At 38.4% G+C, this 22,944-nt stretch overlaps 1 protein-coding gene across 4 annotated transcripts in view; it reads right to left on the bottom strand.

The window, feature by feature from the left end:
• AP4E1 (adaptor related protein complex 4 subunit epsilon 1) overlaps positions 1 to 22,944 on the bottom strand; it is a 97,620-nt gene that overhangs the window by 22,216 nt on the left and 52,460 nt on the right. For all 4 annotated transcript variants that reach the window (XM_054451044.2, XM_063652237.1, XM_054451046.2 and 1 more), the window contains exon 15: positions 15,176 to 15,290. In XM_054451044.2, coding sequence (XP_054307019.1) covers positions 15,176 to 15,290 — 115 coding nt within the window. The remainder of the gene's footprint in view (positions 1 to 15,175; positions 15,291 to 22,944) is intronic.

The following is a 22,944-nucleotide window of genomic DNA, read 5'->3' as shown; positions in this document are numbered from 1 at the left end:
TTTTAATCTGTATAACCTAATTAATTCAATAAGAGCCAAGAAAATTCATGTTGTTACTGTGGTAGGGCAGATGCCAATATCCACTCTCCCTTTCTTTCTATGTAATAAATCCCTCAATTCTTATCTAGATCATGACCACCCAGAGACATTTACAGACACCTTTGTCATATGACTGAGGTCTAGCCTATGAAATTATACACATATTTTGTTTGCAACTTCTGGAAGGAGTCCTCCTGGAATAAAAGACAATCTTTCTTCTCCCCCTTTCTCTTCCCTGCTGGCTAGACTGCAACATGATTGCTGGGGCATAAGCAGCCATCTTGGATCATAAAGTGGAACACCAAAGATGCCAGAACAGCAAGAAAGGTGAAACTTGGGTTTTTCAATAATCATGAAGCCATCATCAACCCTACATTGCCTACTTCTGGATTCCTTTAATGGGAGAAAGCAATAACCGTCTATCTTGTGTGAGGTCCCACTTTCTTTATTTTTTAATTGGCTAATTCAGCAAGCCTAATCTTAACTGACAAATTTTGAACAGTCTAGATTATAGAAAAGGACCTTTTTAAATCATAAAAAGTATCTTAGAAAATATTGTGTCAACTTCTGTAATTACTATTCTCATTTTACAAATGAGGAAACTGTGGTAAAGAGTTTGTCCCAAATTACAAAAAATAGAAAATGACAAAGCCAGACATGAACTCAGATATTCTAGCACCAGAGCTGTACTCTCAACTATTATATTATATGGCCTCCTGCAAAGGAAATATCACCTATTCCAAAGAATGCTAAATAAATGCTTCTTACCTAAATAAATGATACAGAAGAAGAATCAATGTAAAAAAATAATAATGATGGGCTAATGATCAGGAGAACTGTGTTCTGGACATAGCTTTGCTGTTAACTAGGTATGTGAACTAGATCTTCATTTCTTCATCTGTAAAGTGAAGAATTCAAACTACGTCAACAGTTTCCAAATGCTGATCTGATAACGAGGATCAAGCTTACTTCACTGAATCTCCCAAGGACCTTTTTATACATACAGCCAAGCTTAGAGAGATTCAGATATAGAAGGAATAGGAGTAGGGCTCAAAATAAGTCTCATTTTTAAAAAACTCTTTGTGATTCTGATTCATAATCATGTTTGGAAACCACTTATCTAAATCTTTTGAAGGTCCTTTCCAACTAGAATATTCTCTCATTTTAAGTTTTTTAATCATCTAACTTAATCATAGTCCGTTTTACGTTGCTATAAGACAATGCAACATAACAGGTGATTTATAATGAACAGAAATTTACTTGGCTTATAGTTCCAGAAACTGAGAAGTCCAAGAGTATGGCATTGGCATCTGGTGAGGGCCTTCATGCTGCATCATCCCATGGTGAAAGGAAAGCAGAAGGGAAGCTAGTGCAAGAGCAAGAGAGGGCCGAACTTGCTTTTTTTTTTTTTTTTGAGATAGAGTTTTGCTCTTGTTGCCCAGGCTGCAGTGCAACGGTGTGATCTCCGCTCACCACAACCTCTGCCTCCCGGGTTCAAGCGATTCTCCTGCCTCAGTCTCCTGAGTAGCTGGGATTATAGGCATGTGCCAGCATGCCCGGCTAATTTCGTATTTTTAGTAGATACGTGGTTTCTCCATGTTAGTCAGGCTGGTCTCGAACTCCCAACCTCAGGTGATCCACCTGCCTCAGGCTCCCAAAGTGCTGGGATTACAGGTGTGAGCCACTGCATCTGGCCCGAACTTGCTTTTTTAATAACCCACTCCCATGATAATGATATAAATTCATTTGTGAGGGCAGAGCCCTCGTGACCTAATCACCTCTTACTAGGTCTCACCTCCCAACACTGTTTCACTGGGGATTGTTTCCAACACATGAACTTTGGAGTACACATTCACACCATAGCATTCTGCTCCTGCCCCCACAAAATCATGTCCTTATGATGTAAAATATAATCATTCCATTACAATAGTCTCAAAAGCCTTAACTCATTCCAGCATTAACTCCAAAATCCAGAGACATCTAAATCAGATATGGGTGAGACCAAAAGCAAATTTCTCTCCAGCTGTGGGGCTGTGAAATTAACAAGTTATGTGCTTCCAAAATACAACAGTGGAGCAGGCATAAAGTAGATATTCCCATTCCAAAAGGGAGGAACAGGCCAGAATAAAGGGGTAAGTGGTCTCAAATAAGTCCAAAGCCCAACAGAGAAATCAACATTAAGTCTTAATGCTCCAGAATTATCTATCTTGACTCCACATCCCACCTTTTGGGAACACTGGGGCAGGAGTTGGACACTCAAGGCCTCAGGCAGCCCCATATCTATGACAAAGTCCTATGACTTTGGGGCTCAGTCCACCCAGCAGCTCTCAGGGGATTGGAGTCTCACGCCTGCAACTTTCCCAGGCTGATGCTGCAAGCTAGTAGCATCAGTTCTGGGGTCTCAGGAGTGACCCCACTCCCAAAGCTCCACTAGGCACTGCCCTGGTGGGGACTCTCTGTGATGCCTCTGATCCTGTATTTCTGCTCAGCATTGCCCTAGTAGGGGCTTTCTGTGATGGCTCCACACCCATGACAAGTCTCTGCCTAAGCCCCAGGGAGTCTACGACATCTTTTGAAATCTAGATGGAGGACACCATGACCCCACGGCTCTTGCACACTGTGCACCTACAGAATTAGCACCACATATGCCACCAAGGTTTATGGCTTGAATCTTCTGGAGTAGCAGGTCAAGCCACACCTGGGCCCAACGAATGGCTAGAGCAACCACGGAATGCTGTACCAGAATGCAGGGAGCAGAGACTTGAGGCAGCTCTGGGCAGCAAACCCATGAAGGGTACCCTGGTCATCCCCTGAAAGCATTCTGCACTCCCAGAGCTCGAGCCTGTGAAGACAAGGGCAGCCTCTGAGACCTCTGAAATGCCTTTAGTGTCACTCTCCCAATGTCTTGATGATCATTTCTATCTGTAATAACCACCTTAGCAGACAGTCACTTAACCAGATCCTTGGCCTGGTCTCCCAAACACATTTTCTCATTCCTCACATGGCCAGGCTAAAAATTTTCCATCTGTTATGCTTCTGTTTAACTATAAATTCCATCTTTAAGTCATTTATTTCCTCTCATATCTTACTGCATGCACTTAAAAGTAGCCATACAGTTCCTTCAATATTTTGCACAGAAATTTCTTCCACCAGATATTCTAGTTCATCGCTCTTAAATTCTGTCTTCCATAAAGCCCTCAGGCATGAAGAGACATAAATCATCCAAGATTTTTGCCACTTTATAAGAAAGATGGCCTTACTCCAGTTTCCAACAAGATATATTCCTCTTTCCTGTCTGGGATCTCATACACTTAATGAACTTAGAGATTAAGTACACTTAAGTAACTTAGAGATAAAGAGACAGTGAAGCCCATATTTCTAACAACATTCTGATCATGAACACTTAATAATCTCTAACTTTCAGATTTTCCCTATAGCTCTCCTCTTCTTCTCAGCCCTCATCAGAACTGCCCTTAATATTATGTTAACAGCTATCTAAGAGTTTCCTAGCCTGCTCCTTTAAATTCTTCTGCTCTACTCATTACCCAGTTTCAAAGCCATTTCCACATTTTCAGATATTTTTAATAGCAACAGCTTCACTTCTCAGGACCAATTTTCTGTCATAGTCCATTTTATGTTGCTATAACAGAATACCACAGAATGGGTAATTTATAATGAACAGAAATTTATGGCCGGGTGGTAATTCCAGCACTTTGAGAGGCCAAGGTGGGCGGATCATTTGAGGTCAGGAGTTCAAGACCAGCCTGGCCACTATGGTGAAACCCTGCCTCTACTAAAAATACAAAAATTAGCCAGGCATGGTGGTGGACGCCTGTAATCTCAGCTACTCAGGAGGCTGAGGCAGGAGAATTGCTTGAATCTGGGATGCGGAGGTTGCAGTGAGTCGAGATCATGCCACTGCACACTAGCCTGGGTGACAGAGTGAAACTCCATCTCAAAAAAAAAAAAGAAAAGAAAAGAAGAAATTTACTTGGCTCATTGCTCTCGAGGCTGGGCTATCTAAGAGCATGGCATCAGCATCTGGCAAGGGCCTTCATGCTGCATCATGAAGAAGACAGAAGGGCAAGAGAGTATGAGAGCAAAAGAGGGCCAAACTCACTTTTATAACAACCCACTCTCATGATAATGACATTAATTCATGAAGCAGATTCCTCATGGCCTGATCACCTTTTTACAGTCCAATCTCTGAATACCATCGCAATGGCAATTAAATTTAAATACGGGTTTTGACAAACACATTCAAACCATTGCACTTACCATCCAACAGTGGTATCTTTTTAATAGCATCTGTGACAGTGAGTCATCCAGCCACTGCATTAACACTTCCAGTAACAGTGAATACCTCAAGAAATATTTTCTATGCACATTAAAGATAAAGAGTTTAAACCAAAGAGCAGAAAGAAGCTCAAAATTAGAGGTACAAAGTTTGAAAGTAGAGAGAATAAAACAGACATGGAAAGGAACAGTATTTGGAGAGCAAGCAGAAAAAAGTATCAATTCCCAGTCAAAAGAATTAAGATTATCATCTAAGGAAGGGCTGGAAAGGCTCAAGGTTGAGAATAAAGTTCAAACCACATTATTTTCACTCTTCAGTGAAAACTCCCCAAGACCCATACAGTGACGAATGCCTAAAAGGACTAAAGATGCTGGAGAATTAACTACATGTGCAAGAGCTCATGCACATATGTGGAACAGGAGAAAAATGGTATGCAGAAAGAACCAGGAGAAGAAAGAAGACAGCTGACTTGCAACTTAGTGAATATGTAGAATTTAGCCAGATGAAGAATGAGGGCAATTCACCAGAAGAGAAAACATAAGCTGGAGGCAGAGAGTCCTTGGAGTTGGGAGCTACTGAAGTATTCTAGGTAAGACATAATGAAGTATAAACTATCCTGGGCATAAGTGAATAATTCAACATTCAACCTATTTGTATCCCTTATTATTAATACTTTAGAGGCCTCAATTATATGCACACTCATTTATCATACTTTGTACTGCAATTCTTTTATACCTTGATGACTTGGCTATATTTCTCTAACCATTCTCAGCTATTATTAATAATTTTTTAAATTATTTAAATAATTAACTTTAATTATCTGATTATTGTTATTTTATTTTTTGAGAGACTAGCAACCTTACCTTGACATGGCTTTCTAAAAGCCAGAGTTAGTAAATACTGTTTCCCCTTATTATTTGTGGTTATCTAGTGTTGGAGTTATAACACATTTTATTAACATTTTAATAGAATAATCCACACTGATTCTGAAATGCTTTTTTTGATGGGAACTTGTAAGAAAGTTTGTTCCTCACCATCTCACCTATTTTTGCTAATTCTTAGTATCCCATGATATTTTCCTGAAGTTTATTCATTTTTCTACCTAAAAGATCAAAGTATCACTTATTAAAGTAACATTTAACTACTACTCTCTGCAAATGATTATAGAAATCTGAAATCAGATTAGTACCAGAACAGGCTGGCATGATGGCTTGTGCCTGTAATCCCAGAATTTTAGGAGGCGGAAGAGGGAGGATCACTTGAGGTCAGGAATTTGAGACCAGCCTGGGCAACAGGTGAAACATCATCTCTACTAAAAATACAAAAATTAGCTGGATGTGGTGGCATGCACCAGTTGTCCTAGCTACTTAGGAAGTTGAGGCACAAGAATCGCTTGAACCCGAGAAGTGGAGGTTGCAGTGAGCCAAAAGATTGCAACACTGCACTCCAGCCTGGACAACAGAGAGAGACTCTGTCTAAAAAAAAAAAAAAAAAAAAAAGTACCATAACAGATTGATAATTAAAAGATTCAAGAATTAATTCTTTATGCATAAAATACCTATTTTCCCCTACTCTTTATTTTGTCTTATAGCCAACCCCAATTCTAAGATATATAATTTTATAATTTATTCCACAAGTATTTATTAAATACTTGCTATATCTTGTCTCATAACCAATTTCCTTTTCTATAACAGTCTACTGAAATTTCAATTTTGCTTTAAAGGACTTTTGAAGCACATAGATTTGGGAGGAGAGAGGGAGAATCTAGTTTGAGAGCTTAATCCCATTTATAATGATGGTTCTATGGGAAAAAATGTACTTGGCAAAGGACTGCATAAGCTTGGGGAATTCCAGGGCTCTTGTATTTGTGTCAGCAATTTAGCTTATTTTAAGAAACAAAATAGGCAGTGCCAGGAAATAGTCTCCCTATTCTATCTCCCTTTCCCTATCCAACCCTTGACTTCAGTAATGGCAACTGGTGGCCCCCAGATACCTGAAAATAAGGAAGTATGACAACTGAATCATACCTCCCACTGTGGAAACCCAGGAGCTTTTCACTCTAGGCCCTGGATGTCATAAGGCATTTATATGCAGTATAACCACAGGTTAGGCAATTATAATTCAAAAGTTTACTTTTTCCCTCAATATATTCTATTAATATATAAAAAGTTAATGAGAGGAAACTGATTACACTTTGAAAGAGAGTTTAAATTTTATAGTACATTAGTTATCACTGTGCTAAATAACATATAAAAAAGCCTTAAAAGAAAGGGATTGCACGGAATACATGTGCTTTCCAATCCATGAACACAGGATGTGCTTCCATTTATTTGTGCCTTGTTTGATTTCTTTCATTAATGTTCAGTGGTTTTCATTAAACACAACTTTCTCACTTGCTTCAGTTTATTATTAGGTATTTTGTTCCTTTTGGTGCTATCATAAATTGGGCTGTCTTCCTAATATCCTTGTCAAATGGTTTGTTGTTAGTGCACAAAAATGCAAACAATTTTTGCATGTTGACTTTGCATCCTGCAACTTTCCAGAATTCGCTTATTACTTCTAATAGTTTTTTAATGGAGTCTAATTTAGGGTTTTCCATAAATAAAATCATATTATCTACAAAGAGGAACAATTTTCCTTTCCAATCTGAATACCTCTCTTCTTTTTCTTAACTGCTCTGGCTAATACTTCCAGTACTGTGTTGACTACAAAAGAGACACGTGGGCATCCTTGCTTTGCTCCTGATCTCAGAGGAAAAGCTTTTGGTTTTTCATCATACCATGCTATGATGTTAGTTGTGGGTTTATCATATATGGCCTTTATTATATTGAGATATTGCCTTCTATTCTTAGTTTTATTGAGTTCTTTTTAATCATGAAAGAGTGTTCAATTTTGTTAAACACTTTTTCTGCTTTTATTGAGAACTGTGTGGTTTTTATCCTTTATTCTGTAACATGATATCACATTAATTTATTTTCAGATGTTGAACCATCCTTGGATCCCTAGGATAAATCCCACTTGATCATGGTGTATGATCCTTTTATTGAGTTCAGTTTCCTACTATTTTGCCTATATTCATCAGGGATATTGGCCTGCAGTTTTCTTTTTTTTTGTGGTGGCTCTGTCTGGCTTTGGTATCAGGGTAAGGCTGGTCTCATAAAATAAGTTTAGAAATGTTCTCTCCTCTTTAAATTTTTGGAAGAGGTTGAAAAGAACTCTCTCTCTCTTTCTCTCTCTCTCTCTCTCTCTCTCTCTCTCTCTCTGTCTCTTTTGTAGAGATGGGGTCAAGCTATATTGTCCAGGCTGGTATCAAACTCCTGGCTTCAAGTGATCCTCCCACCATGGCCTCCCAAATTGCTGGGACTACAGGCATGAGCCACTGTGCCCAGCCCCAATATTAATTCATTAAGTGTTTGGTAGAATTCACCAATAAAGAACCACAAAAGACCATGAATACCCAAATTAATCTTGAGAAAAAAGAGCAAAGCTGAAGGCATCACACTTACTGATTTCAAAATAGATTGCAAAAATACAATAATCAAAACAGCATAGTACTGGCATAAAGACAGACATAGAGACAGAACAGAGAGCCCAGAAATAAATCCAAGCATGTATGGTCAACTAATACTGAACAAGGACACCAAGAATACACAACAGAGAAAGGACAGTCTTCTCAACAAACAACATTGGGAAAACCAAATATTCACATGCAAAAGAATAAAATGGAACCTTTATCTTATACCATACATAAAAATCAACTCAAAATGAATTAAGGACTTAACTGTAAGACCCAAAACTGTAAAACTCATAGAAAGAGACGAAGTTTCGCTCTTGTTGCCCAGGATGGAGTGCAATGGTACAATCTCAGCTCACCGCAACCTCCACCTCCTGGGTTCAAGCGATTCTCCTGCTTCAGCCTCTCAAGCAGCTGGGATTACAAGCATGCACCACCACGCCTGGCTAATTTTGTATTTTCAGTAGAGATGAGGTATCTCCATGTTGGTCTGGCTGGTCTCGAACTCCCGACCTCAGGTGATCACCCACCTCAGCCTCCCAAAGTACTGGGATTACAGGTGTGAGCCACCGTGCCCAGCTGGGAAAAGCTGCTTTATGACATTGGTCTTTACAATAATTTCATGGATATGACACCAAAAGTACAGGTAACAATAACAAAAATAAACAAGTGGCAATACATCAAATTAAAAGGCTTCTGCATAGCAAAGAAAACACTCAACAGAGTGAAAAGGCAACCTATGGAATAGGAGAAAATATTTGCAAACCACATTTCTGGTAAGGGTTAACCTCCAAAACATGTTAATCCTACGACTCAATAGTTTTGGTTTTTTTTTTTTTTTTTTTTACTAATAACCTGATCACAAATAGGCCAATAACTTAAATAAACATTTCTCTAAAGAAGACATACACATGGCCAACAGGTATATGAAAAAATGCTCAGTGTTACTATTAGCAAGAGAATACAAACTGAAACCATAATAAGGCATCGCCTTGTACCAGTCAGGATGGTGATTATCAAACAAAAGAAAACATAACGTGTCAGGAAGGATGTGAAGAAGTTAGAACCCTTACCCATTGTCAACGGGAATGCAAAATGGTGCAGCCACTGTGGAAAGCAGTATGGAGGTTCCTCAAAAAAATAAAAATACAGGCAGCACACAGCAGATCATGCCTATAATCCCAGTGCTTTGCAACGTCAAGGTAAGAGGATCACCTGAGCTCAAGAGTTTGAGACCAGCCTGGGCAACATTAGGGAGACTCTGTCTCTACAAAAAATTAAAAATGAACCAGGCACGATGGCATGCACCTGGAATCCTAGATACTTAGGAAGCTGAGGCAGTAGGATCACTTGAGCCAAGGAGTTCAAGGCTACAGTGAACTATGATCATTCTACTGCACTCCAGCCTAGGTGACAGAATGAGACACTGTCTCAAAAAAAAAAAAAAAAAAAAAAAAAATTGGCCGGGCACAGTGGCTCATACCTGTAATCCCAGCACTTTGGGAAGCCAAGACAGGTGGATCACTTGAAGTCAGGAGTTTGAGACCAGCCTGGCCAACATGGCGAAACCCCGTCTCTACTAAAAATACAATTAGCCAGGTGTGGTGGCTCATGCTTGTAGTCCCAGCTACCCAGGAGGCTGAGGCAGGAGAATCACTTGAACCCAGGAGGCAGAGGTTGCAGTGAGCTGAGATCGCACCACTGCACTCCAGCCTAGGTGACAGAGCAAGATTCTGTCTCTAAATAAATAAAAATACAACTACTATATGCTCCAACAATCTCACTTCCGGGTGGGTATTTATCCCAAATTGAAATCAGGATCCAAAAGAGATATTAGCATTCCCATGTTCACTGCAGCACTATTCACAATAACCAAGATGTGAAAACAACTTAAATGTTCATCAGTAGGTGAACGGATAAAGAAGATGTCATATACATATACAATGGAATACTATTAAACTTTGAAAACGAAGAAAATTCTGCAATATACAACAACATAGATGAAACTTCAGAATATTATGCTAAGTGAAATAAGTAAGGCACAGAAGAATATTGCATGGGTCCAGTCTTGTGAGGTACCTAAAAGGTCAAATTCATAAGATTGAGGAATGGACTGGTTGCTGCCAGAGGCTAAGGGGAGAGAGAAATGGGGACCTACCAATCAATGGGCATGAAGTTTTAGTTAAACAAGATGAATAAGTGCTAGAGATCTGCTGTACAACATTGTATCTATAGTCAATCATAACGTATTATACACTTAAAAATTTGTTAAGAGGAGAGACCTCCAGTTAAGGTTCTTAACCACAATAAAATAAAATAATAAAAAGATTTAAAAAGATAAAAGGCAAAAAAGAGCAAATGCTTCTGGAAAAAGAGAACATCAAGCCTATTAATAATGTTCATAACTTTTTGGTCTCATTCTAGGATCAACAGTTCAGTTGTTGTCTTAACTCAATATGCCTAGCACACAGCCTGGAAAATAAGTACTCAACAAAATCATTAAAGGACAAATAGGAAAAAAAAAGAAAAACCTTTCAGCACTGAATTTTTCAGTATTGACATTCTGAACTCATAAACAGATAATATATTTATTCACTGATCTCCCTTTATTCATATGCATACTTCCCTTCTACCATCCAAATAACTCAATGATTTCCCCTTTACCTAAATCATGACAGACGTATTTTCCTAACAGGCTGCATTTCTTAAGTACAAAGTTACTCTTTCCTTTATTAGCTGTTTCTAACTTAAATCATCAGATATTTTGTTGAATGAAGAATTCTAATACTGAGAAATATTAGACTGCTCAGAGAGAAACATCCCCATAGGGCTACCCTCAGAAGACATGTCCCCCCATCCCCAAGGCCAACCAAACAGCCTTGCACTCACATCACGAGCCTAAGAAACAGCCCCATAGGCTACTCTTGGCAGACATGTACCCAGGCTGGCTAGGCAACTACATGCCCATGCTTCCCAGCCAGAGTAACAGCTCCATGGCCCCAACCTCAGTAAGCCAGAACCCAAGTTGGCTGACTCACTGTGTACATGCACATATCCAAAACTTGAAAACAGCCTGGGAAACCTGCCCTTGGTGAAGCCACACCACCATCACCACAAACTCAGCCTAGGCCACTGAGAAACTCACAAATACCACTAGTGTAGATTACAGCTAAAGAAACTACATGGCCAGGCACAGTGGCTCACGCCTGTAATCCCAGCACTTTGGGAGGCTGAGGTGGGTGGATCACCTGAGGTCAGGAGTTTGAGACCAGCCTGACCAACATGGTGAAACCCTGTCTCTACTAAAAATACAAAAATTAGCCGGGTGTGGTGGTGTGTGCCTGTAGTCCCAGCTACTCGGGAGGCTGAGATGGGAGCATTGCTTGAGCCTGGGAGGCAGAGGTTGCAGTGAGCCAAGATCATGCCACTGCACTCCAGCCTGGATGACACAGCGAGACTCCTTCTCAAAAGAAAAAAAAAAAAGAAAGAAAGAAAGAAAGAAACTACATGAAGACTACACTACATGTCTACCACCAAGGCCTTAGTACCCTACTGAACTTATACTCCAAGACCCATTTATACAAATAAGTCTTTCCCTTCAAACTGTACTACATAAAATTGAAAGAGTCAACTTTTCCACCAGATTCATACAAATCAACATAGGAACAAATCAACCATGAAAAAAGAAACATGTCATTACCAAAGGAAAATAATAAATTTCTAGTAACAGACCCCTAATCATAAGGAAATGTATGAAATTCCAGAAAAGGAATTCAAAATAACAATATTAAGGAAACTCAGTGAGATACAATACAGACAGACAATTCAATGAAATCAGGAAAATGATACATTATTTGAACAAGAAATTCAACAAAGAAACAGATATCATAAAAAAGAATCAAACAGAAATCCTAGAGCTGAAGAATTCAGTAAATGAAATAAAATATATACATAAGAGCTTCAACAACACATTAGAAAGCAGAAGAAATAATTTCTGAAGTTGAAGATAGGTCTTTTGAAATAACACAGGAAGACAAAAAAAATAAAAAATAATTTTTAAAAAAATGAAGAAAGCCTACAGGATTTGTGGGACACCATTAAGCAAATAAATGTTTGTATTATGGGCATTTCGGAAGGAGAAGAGAAGGGAAAATATGAAGAAAATAATTAATGAAATAATAGCAAGAAACTTTCCAAGTCTTGGAAGACAGAACATCCTAGTCCAGGAAGCTCAAAGAACCCCAAACAGATTCAACCCCAAGCAGGTCCTTTTTGAGGCACATTTTAGTCAAACTGTCAAAAGTCAAAGAAAAAGAATTTTGAAAGCAGCAAGAGAAAAGCATCAAGTCACATATAAGGGAATCCCCATTAGGCTAACAGCTGGATTTCTCAGCAGAAACCTTAGAGGCCAGGAGAAAATGGGATGATATATTCAAAGTACTAAAAGAAAAAAGAAAAAGAAGAAACAGCATGAATATCATATCCAGCAAAGCTATCCTTCAGAAATAAAGGGGAAATAAGATCTTTCACAGACAACCAAAATCAAGAACTTCATCACCAGTAGACCACCCTTACATGAAATGCTCAACGGAGTCTGGAAATGAAAAGACAATAACTACCATTAGGAAAACATTCAGAACTATAAAACTCACTGGTAGAGCTGATACACAAATGAGAAAAAGAAAGGAATCAAACCTTATCACTGAAGAAAAGCACCCAACTACAAAAATAAACAATTAAGAGAGGAAGTAAGGAACAAAGCATATGTAAAATACCCAGAAAACAATCAATAAAATGATAGCAGCAAATCCTCACCCATCAATAATAACCTTGAATGTAAATGGATCAAATTCCCCCACTTAAAAGATACAGAATCACTGCCTGGATTTTAAAAAAACAAGACTCAACAATACACTGCCTACAAGAAACTCACCTCACCTCTAAAGACACACACAGACTGAAAGTGGGGGGTTGGAAAAAGACATTCCAGACAAATAGAAACCAAAAGTGAGCAGAAGTCACTATACTAATAACAAACAAAACAGATTTTAAGTTGAAAGCTGTAAAAGGAGACAAAGAAAGACACTGTACAATAAAGGGATCAATTCATAAAAAGAATATAACAATTATATATGTACCCAACAACAGAGCATCCAAATATATAAAGCAAATATTAGACCCAAAGAGAGAGAGAAAGACCCTGATTCAGTAATAGTTGGGGGCTTCAAAAAACTGCACTCTCAGCATTGAACGAATTATCTAGCACTTCAATGTTTACTGCAGAGCACTATTCAAAGTAGCCAAGATATGGAATCAACCTAATACGGAATCAGCTTAGGTGTCCAACAACAGATGAATGGATAAAGAAAATGATGTGGTATTATATACAAAGTGAAATACTATTCAGCCATAAAAACAAATGAAATCCTGTCATTCATGGCAACATGGATGAAACCAAAGAACATTATATTAAGTGAAGTTAAGTCAGGAACAGAAAGTTAAACACCACATGTTCTCTCTCATATGTGGAAGCTAAAGAAAACTGATCTCATAGAAGTAAAAATTACAATAGAGGATACTAGGGGCTAGGAAAGGTAGGGGTAAGGGAAGAATAGGGTAAAGGATAAAAAATTACAGCTAGATAGAAGAAATAAGTTCTAGACCACCATAGAATTACTATGGTTTAATAACAAAGTATCACATAGTCTCAAAAACTAGAAGAAAGATATTGAATGTGGCCAGGCATGGTGGCTCACACTGGTAGTCCCAGCACTTTGGAAGGCCGAGGCGGGCAGATCACGAGGTCAGGAGATCAAGACCATCCTGGCTAACACGGTGAAACCCTGTCTCTACTAAAAATACAAAAAAATTAGCTGGACGTGGTGGCAGGCGCTTGTAGTCCCAGCTACTTGGGAGGCTGAGGCAGGAGGATGGCGTGAACCCAGGAGGCGGAGCTTGCAGTGAGCAGAGATCACGCCACTGCACTCCAGCCTGGGTGACAGAGCCAGACTCTGTCTAAAAAAAAAAAGAAAGATATTGAATGTTCCCAACACAAATAAATGATACATGTTTGAGATGATGGATATGCTAATTACTATGATCTGAACACTATACAAGGATTGAAACATCACTATATTCCCCATGAATATGTATAATTATTTGTCAATTAAGAAAATAAAATTTAAAAATAAATAAATAAAGACTGCTCAAAATAAAAATGAAGCTCCCTAGTCCATAGTAACCACGGTTGTTTTCTGAAACTTTTCCACAGATATGCTCAGACTAATATGTGTCAGCCTACCAGCACAGTGAACAACATGATACTCCCACCTTCAAGTTCTTTCATGTAGCCATAAAAAAGAATGAGATCATGTCTTTTGCAGGGACATGGATGGAGCTGGAGGCCATCCTTAGCAAATTAATGCGGGAACAGAAAGCCAAATACCGCATGTTCTCGCTTAAAAGTGGGAGCTAAATGATGAAAACACATGGACACATAGAGGGAAACAACACATGCTGGGGCTTTTCAGAGGGTGGAGGGTGAGAGGAGGGTGAGGATCAGGAAAACTAATGGGTGCTAGGCTTAATACCTGGGTGATGAAATAAGCTGTAGAATAAACTCCCATGATACAAGTTTACCTATGTAACAAACCTGCACTTGTACCCCTGAACTTAAAAGTTTAAATTTAAAAAAAAGAAGAAGAAAAGAAAGTTTCCCATAAAGATCATTATGTTAATAAATATATTATCAAAAAAAAAAAAGTTCCTCAAAATTTCAGTATAATGGCCAGTCGGGGTGGCTCATGCCTTAATCCTAGCATTTTGGGAGGTCAAAGATCACTTGAGGCCGAAGTTTGAAACCAGCCTGGCCAACAGGGTGAAACCCCATCTCTACTAAAAATACAAAAATTAGCTGGGTGTGGTGGCACCCACCTGTAAATCCAGCTACTTGGGAGGCTGAGGCACAAGAATCACTTGAGCCTGGGAGGCAGAGGTTGCAGTAAGCCCAGATCATGCCACTGCACTGCAGCCTGGGTGACAGAGCAAGACTCTTGTCTCAAAAAATAAATAAATAAATAAATTCCAGTATGACTACCACATCTTAGGTATTTGTGGATAGAGAGCCTATATCTTTAGCAATATCTCTTGGCTAACTTTTTTTTTTCCTCTGGGTATCTGAAAACCTAGTCAGGGCAAACAAATCACAAGTGAATCATTAAAGAGGAATAATAGAAAGTAAATATCTTTATTTATTTACTTACATGACTATAACATCAAAAATTACATCCCTACACTCTAGCTTATCATAAATCCATGAAAATTACCTTTTTCCTGAGAAAGCTTTTCCTCCTGGCGTTGATGGTGAGGTTTGTAAGGCGCTGCACCCTGACTGAGTCCTTCAGCCACAAAACCATCCAGAAAAGATAAAGAAGCATCTACCTATATTAAAATTAAGCAAAAATTAGGAATTAAATAAATTTATCCTAAGTAGAGTATATAGTCACATAAATAATTTCAGCCCATATACATTTTTTAAAATTCTAAATGAGAAACGAAAACTTCAATTCTAAAAATGCTACCACAGCCAGGCACGGTGGCTCATGACTGTAATCCCAGCACTTTGGAAGGCCGAAATGGGCGGATCACTTGAGGCCAGGAGTTTAAGACCAGCATCGCCAACATGGCAAAACCCCATCTCTACTAAAAATACAAAAAAATTAGCTAGGCATGGTGTCACGCAGCTGTAGTCCCAGCACAGCCACCACCCGGGAGATTGCAGCAGAACTGCTTGAACCCGGAAGGCAGAGGTTGCAGTGAGCTGAGATTGTGCCACCGCACTTCAGCCTGAGCGACAGAACAAGATTCTGTCTCAAAAAATGAATGAATGAAAATGCTACCCAACTCTCTCGCTTTCTGAAACACCTATAATCAGATCACGTGCCTAAGAATGTAACAATATAAATCATTTGCACTTACTATTAATTTCACTGCAGTGGAGAATATATTTTTGAGCATCAAATATGTTACAGCATCCTATTAAGTTCTATAATTGAGACAAAGGAAGACACAGTTCCTACCCTGAGCAGAACTGTAACCCACCAGAAGACACAGACATATATACTACGAGGTATGGTAACTATATTGGTTTCCTGCTGCAGGGGGCTAAAATCAAGGCTTTGGCAGGGCTGCTTCCTTCTGGATGTACCAGGGAAATCTGTTTCTTGTTTCTTCCAGCTTTTAGAGACTGCCAGCATTCCTTGATTTGTGGCCACATCATTCCAATCTCTGCTTTTGTTGTCACTTCGCCTTCTCCTCTCTAACCTCTTGCTTCACTTTTGTAAGGATCCTTGTGATTATATCATGCCTAGCTACATAATCTAGGATAACTGCCCCATCACAAAATATTTAATTTCATCACATCTACCAAGTTCCCTTCAATGTTTAAGATAACAAGCACAAATTCCAGAGATTAAGTCATGGACATCTCTGCAAGGGCCATTATTCAGCCTCCCACAGTGCCTTTGATTTAACTATCCTAACATAACTGAAAATGCTTTTTCACAAATCTATGGAAAATTACTTAATTTCACCAGGAAAAGTGTTAAGAGAATAATTTTTAATGAATAAATGATAAGAGATGAAGAAAGAATGACAGGGAAAGGAGAAAAGAAGGAGATGAACAAAAATGATAGATAAACAAGTGGAGAGAGCAGTGACGACCTCAGAAACCAAAGACTTGCCTCTCCTGATTTAGCCAAGTATATACAAATAGCTCAGATAATTTAGAATAGCAAATAATTATCAAACATAAAAATGGCACCTCACTCTCTGAATCTGGAAAGGTTTTGCTTAAATAAGATTCTTAGGCCATGCGTGGTGGCTCACACCTGTAATCCCAGCACTCTGGGAGGCCGAGGTGGGTGGATCACCTGAGGTCAGGAGTTTGAGACCAGCCTGACTAACATGGTGAAACCTCGTCTCTACTAAAATACAAAAATGAGCCAGGAGTGGTGGTGGGTGCCTGTAATCCCAGCTACTCTGGAGGCTGAGACAGAAGAATCACTTGAAACCTGGGAGGAGGAAGTTGCAGTGAGCCGAAATCATGCCATTGTACTCCAGCCTGGGTGACAAGAGTGAAACTTCATCTCAAAAAAAAAAAAAAAAAAAAAAAAAAAGATTATTGAGATGAGGCTGAGGCCATGTCAACATCATTATTTTTTATTGGAGGAAAAGGGAAGTGCAGTTACTCCCTAGTATAATACTATGTGTAGCATATTCATTCATCATTTCAATAAACATCTCTGGAATGCCCACCAAATACTAAAGCAAGGCCTCTGCCCTTGAGGAACTACTGAAAGAACTAATGAAGAAATGTTCAAAATGAATACAAGTCATGAAAATCTGAGTCAAAATTAGTGGAAATAATACCCTTTATTTTCTCTTTCTCAGCTAATTTGAATAATTCTAATTACCTTTGAAAGTTTTCTAGACCAGGTGCAGTGGCTCATGTCTGTAATCCCAGCACTTTGGGAGGCTAAGGTGGGTGGATCACTAGGTCAGGAGTTTGAGACCAGCCTGGCCAATATGGTGACACCCTGTCTATACTAAAATTACAGAAAAAATTAGCCAGGCATGGTGGTGCGCACCTGTAGTCCCAGCTACTCAGGAAGCTGAGGCAGAAGAATCACTTGAACCCGGGAGGCAGAGGTTGCAGTCAGCCAAGATCATGCCTCTACACTCCAGCCTGGGTGGCAGAGCGAGACTCCGTCTCAAAAAAAAAAAAAAGAAAGAAAGTTTTCTAATTTACACCTGAGGGAGATCATGCTATGAAATAAAGAGAGTGAGTATTAAGTGAGAACTTTGGGTTAAAAGGGGTGGTGGCAAAAAGTAGGTGGGAAACTAAAAGGTGGGTGATCAAGCTCCAAAATGGTAAAGACTTTAACAAGTAGATTGACAAAATAAAAGGGAAAACCACTTTTTTGGATTCTCAAATAGAGGAGGAATAAAATGACACAGAATTTCAAAGAAGATTAAAAGAAGATAGCCAAACATGTGGAGGTTCCTGAAAAGTGGTATGGCCACGGAGAGTACAAAAGCTCCGAAAACCCTCCTCCATAGCTTGCCATATGCATCTCCTTCCTCTGTATCCTCTGCAATATAGTTTATAATAAACCAGTAAGCTAACACAAATCAAGGTGAAAATGTGGCATAATACTAATGAGATATTGCCCGATTCATGAATCACTACTAAAAATCAATTTGTGTGCACCCCACTGTTGCCACCACTGGCATGTGCGCATGCCATCTTTGGAGGCCCAAGGACTGGCACACCCAATCCTGCCACTGCCAGGACCCATACACACTGCCCAGGGATCTGACAACCATTATGCCCAGCCAACCATTGCTACCAGTGGTGCACAAGGATCAACTCACCTAATGTTCTATCCTCAGCAAAGCCTTTCTACAGCCTCCACTAACAACCACAGCCTAAGCCATTCTATTAGTCCGTTCTTGCACTGCTATAAAGAAACACTTGAGACTGGGTAATTTATAAGAAAAAAAAATAGGTTTCATTGGCTCGCAGATCTGCAGGCTGTACAAGAAGCATGATACTGGCATCTGTTCAGCTCTTGTAAGGCCTTGGAAGCTTTTACTTATGGAGGAAGGTAAAGCAGAAGCATGGTAAAAGCAGGAGCGAAAGGGAAAGTCCAGTGTGTGTGTGTGTGTGTGTGTGTGTGTGTGTGGTGAAAGCAGGAGTGAAAGGGAAAGTCCAGTGTGTGTGTGTGTGTGTGTGTGTGTGTGTGTGAAGCTTTTACTTATGAAGGAAGGTAAAGCAGAAGCATGGTAAAAGCAGGAGCGAAAGGGAAAGTCCAGAGTGTGTGTGTGTGTGTGTGTGTGTGTGTGTGTGTGTGTGTGTGTGTTAGGGGGAGGTGCTATACTTTAGTGTGTGTGTGTGTGTGTGTGTGTGTGTGTGTTAGGGGGAGGTGCTATACTTTACAATAACCAGATCTCTCAAGAACTCACTCTCTATCACGAGGACAGCACCAAGCCATGAGGTATCTGCCTTCATAACCCAAACAACTCCCACCAGGCCCTACCTCCAACACTGGGGATTACAATTCAACTTGAGATTTGGGCAGGAGATCCAAACCATATCACCACTGAGGAACTCACAGACATCACTGATTATGATTATAGTTGAAGAAATCGTCTGGAAAATATACTACTGTGCCCATCCAGAATCAAAGCCCAAAGCCCAAGCACCTTATTAACCAACATCACAGATAAATCTGTAGGGAGAGGTCTTTCCCTACTAAAAGGAATCCATAAACTTAGAACCAACTGCTATGATACCAGATACACATATGTCAATGTGAGGACACAAGAAAAATAAAAAAGCAAAGAAACATAACCTCCAAAGGAACACAATAACTCTCCAGTGACAGATCCCAAAAAAAGGAAATCTATAAAATGCTTGAAAAAAAAATCAAAATAATGATCTTAAGGAAACTCAAAAGATACAAGAGAACACAGATAAACAAAACAAAAATAAATCAAGAAAACAATTCATGATCTGAATGAGAAATTCAACAAAGAGGTAGACATAAATAAGAAACAAACAGAACTCGTAGAACTGAAGAATTCAATGAATGAAATAAAAAGTATAACCAAGAGCTTCAACAATAGACTAGATTGAGAAGGGAGGATCTCCAAATTTGAAGACATGTCTTTGAAATAAACCGACAAAAATAAATAAATAAAACAGAATAAAGAAAGCACACGTGACATATGAGACAACATAAAGCAAACAAATATTTGAATTTTGAGAGTTTAAAGACAAAATGGGCAAAGGCACAGAAAACCTAATTGAAAAATAATAGCTAAAAATTTCCCAAGTCTTGCAAGAGATACAGACATCCATATGCAGGAAGCTCAAAGCTCCTCAAAGAGATTCAACCTGGCCGGGAGTGGTGGCTCACGCCTGTAATCCAGTACTGATTCTAAATAGGAAGAAGAGTGTCTCCTCTGGAAAACTGCAGTGAAGATATTTATATCCTGTGACAGTCTCTTTTAATACAGAATAATTGAGGAATTTCTCTTATTTGTTGATTTTAAAAGACATACATATCTGGCGTACATATGCTTCTTTGATACACGCATAGAATGTCTAATACATAAATCAGAGTATTTAGGATATCCATCACCTCTAACATTTATCATTTGTGTTGGGAACATTTCAAATCTTCTATTTTGAAATATACAAATACTATACAATTATTACTAACTATAGTCACCCTACTGTGCCATCAAACACTAGAACTTACTCCTCTTATCTAGGTATGTTACTAACCATTAACCAACCATTCTTCTTCCCTGCCCCTTGACCCTTCCCAGCTTTATTCTCTACCTCCATAAGATGAACATTTTTAACTTCCACATATGCATAAGAACATGTAATATTTGACTTTCTGTGCCATGCTTATTTTACTTCATAGTGAAATAAGTCCCATCTATGTTTATAGGATATTATTTGGCTGAATAGTATTCCATTGTGTATACATACCACATTTTCCTTATCCATGTGTCCATTGGTGGACACTTAGGTTGATTCCACATTTTGGCTATTGTGAATAGTACTGCAGTGAACATGGGGGTGCAGGTATACCTTTGAAATAATGATTTCCTTTCCATTGGATAAATACCCAGGGGTGGGATTACTGGGTTGTTTTTTTTGAAACAATTTTTGGTTTTTTGAAAACTCTCCATGCTGTTTTCTATAATGGCTATCTTAATTTACATTCCTACTAACAGTGCATGAGTTTCCTTTTTTCTGCATCCTTGGCAACATTTGTTATTTTTTGTCTCCTTGATAACAGCCATTGTAACTGAAATGAGATAATATCTCATGGTGGTTTTGATTTACATCTCCCTGATGATTAGCGATGTTGAGCATTTTTTTGTTTACCTGTTGGCCATTTGTGTATCTTCTTTTAAGAGACGTCTGTTGATGACCTTTGCCCATCTTTAAATGGGATTATTTGTTTTTTGTCTTGTTTTGTTTTGTTTTTGCTGTTGAATTGAGTTCCTTACATATTCTGGATATTAGTCCCTTGTTTGTAAATATTTTTCCCCAGTCTACATATTGTTTCTTCACTCTATTGATTGTACCGTTTGCTGTGCATAAGTTTTTGACCTTAATACAGTCCCATTTGTCATTTTTGCCTTTTTTGCCTGTGCTTTTGAAGTCTTAGCCATAATAAATCTTTGCCTCGACCAATGTCCTAAAGCATTTCCTCTAAGTTTTCTTCTAGTAGTTTTATAGTTTTGGATCTTACATTAAATTCTTTAATTCAATGTGACTTGATTTTTTTATATGCTGAGAGATAGGGATCTCGTTCCATTATTCTGTATGCTGATATCAAGGCTTTTCAATTCAACACTATTTATTGAAGAGGGTGTCATTTCCCCAATATATATTCTTGGCACTTTCACCGAAAATCAGTTAGTCGTAAATACGCGGATTTCTTTTCTGGGTTCCCTCTGTTCCATTGGTTTGTATGTCTTTCTTTATACCAATACCATGTTGTTTTGGTTACTACAGCTTTGTAGTATATTTTGAAATTGGGTAATGTGATGCCTCCAGCTTTGTTCTTTTTGCTTAGTATTGTATTGGCTATTCAGAGTCTCATGGTTCTCTACAAATTTTAGGGTTGTTTTTTCTATTTCTGTGAAGACTGTCATTGGTATTTTGATAGTACATTGAATCTGTAGATTGCTTTGAGTAGTATGGGCATTTTAACAATATTCATGTGATCCATTAGCAAGGGATATATTTCCATTTGTTTGTATCCTCTTCAGTTTCTTTTATCAGTGTTTTGAAGTTTTCCTTGTAGAGGTCTTCCACCTCCCAGGTTAAATTTATTCCAAGTATTGTATTTATTTATTTATTTTTTATTTTTTATTTTTGTAGCTGTTGTAAATGGCATTACTTTCTTGAATTTTTTTTTTTTTTTTCTGGCTTGGTGTATAGAAATGCTACTGATTTTTGTATGTTGATTTTTGTATCCTGGATCTTTACTGAATTCTTTTATTGGTTCTAAGAACTTTTTGTTGGAGTCTTTAGGTTTTTCTATATATAAGATCATGTCATCTGCAAAAAGGGACAATTTGACTTCCTCTTTTCCAATTTAGATCCCTTTATTTCTTTCTTTTGCCCAATTGCTCTGGCTAGGACTTCTAGTACTATGTTGAATAGGAGTGATGAAAGTGGGCATCCTTGCCTTTTTCCAATTCTTAGAGGAAGTGCCTTCAGTTTTTTCTTATTCATTGTGATACTGGCTTTGGGTTTGTCATATATGGGCTTTATGATGTTGAGTATTTTTTTTCTATGCTTAATTTCTTGTGAGTTTTTATCAGGATGGGATGTTGGATTCTACCAAATGAATTCTCTGCATCTATTGAGATGATCATATGGTTTTTGTCCTTTATTCCGTTAATGTGAATTATCACATTTATTGATTTGTGTATGTTCAACCATCCTTGCATTTCTGGGAAAATTCCACTTGATCATAGTGTATTATCTTTTTGGTGTGTTATTGGATTCAGTTTTCTAGTATTCTGTTGAGAATTTTTGCATCTATGTTCATCTGGGATATTGGCTTGTAGTTTGTTATTGCTGTTGTGTCCTTGTCTAGTTTTGGTATCAGGGTAATGCTGGCCATATAAAATGAGTTAGGAAGAATGTCCTCCTCTTCGATTTTTTTGGACTAGTTTAAGAAGAGTTGGTGCTAGTTCTTCTTTATAAATTTGCCAGAATTCATTTGTAAAGCCATCTTGTAAGCTTTTCTCTGTTGGGAGACCTACTATTACTGATTCAATGTCATCATTCATTCAGGTTTTCTATCTCTTCCTTGTGCAATCTTGGTAGATGTGTCCAGGAATTTATTTGTTTCCATCAGGTTTTCCAGTTTGTTAGTGTACGGTTGTTTATAATCGTCTCTAATAATCATTTATATTTCTGTGGTAGCCATTACAATGTCTACTTTTTTGTTTCTGGTTTTACTTATTTGAATCTTCTCTCTTTCTTGATTAG

Source organism: Pongo pygmaeus, chromosome 16 (assembly GCF_028885625.2).
Source record: "Pongo pygmaeus isolate AG05252 chromosome 16, NHGRI_mPonPyg2-v2.0_pri, whole genome shotgun sequence".
In the NCBI taxonomy this organism is placed as follows: domain Eukaryota; kingdom Metazoa; phylum Chordata; class Mammalia; order Primates; family Hominidae; genus Pongo; species Pongo pygmaeus.
The sequence above is the reverse complement of the archived record's forward strand: the minus strand, read 5'-3'. Positions and strand labels throughout refer to the sequence as shown.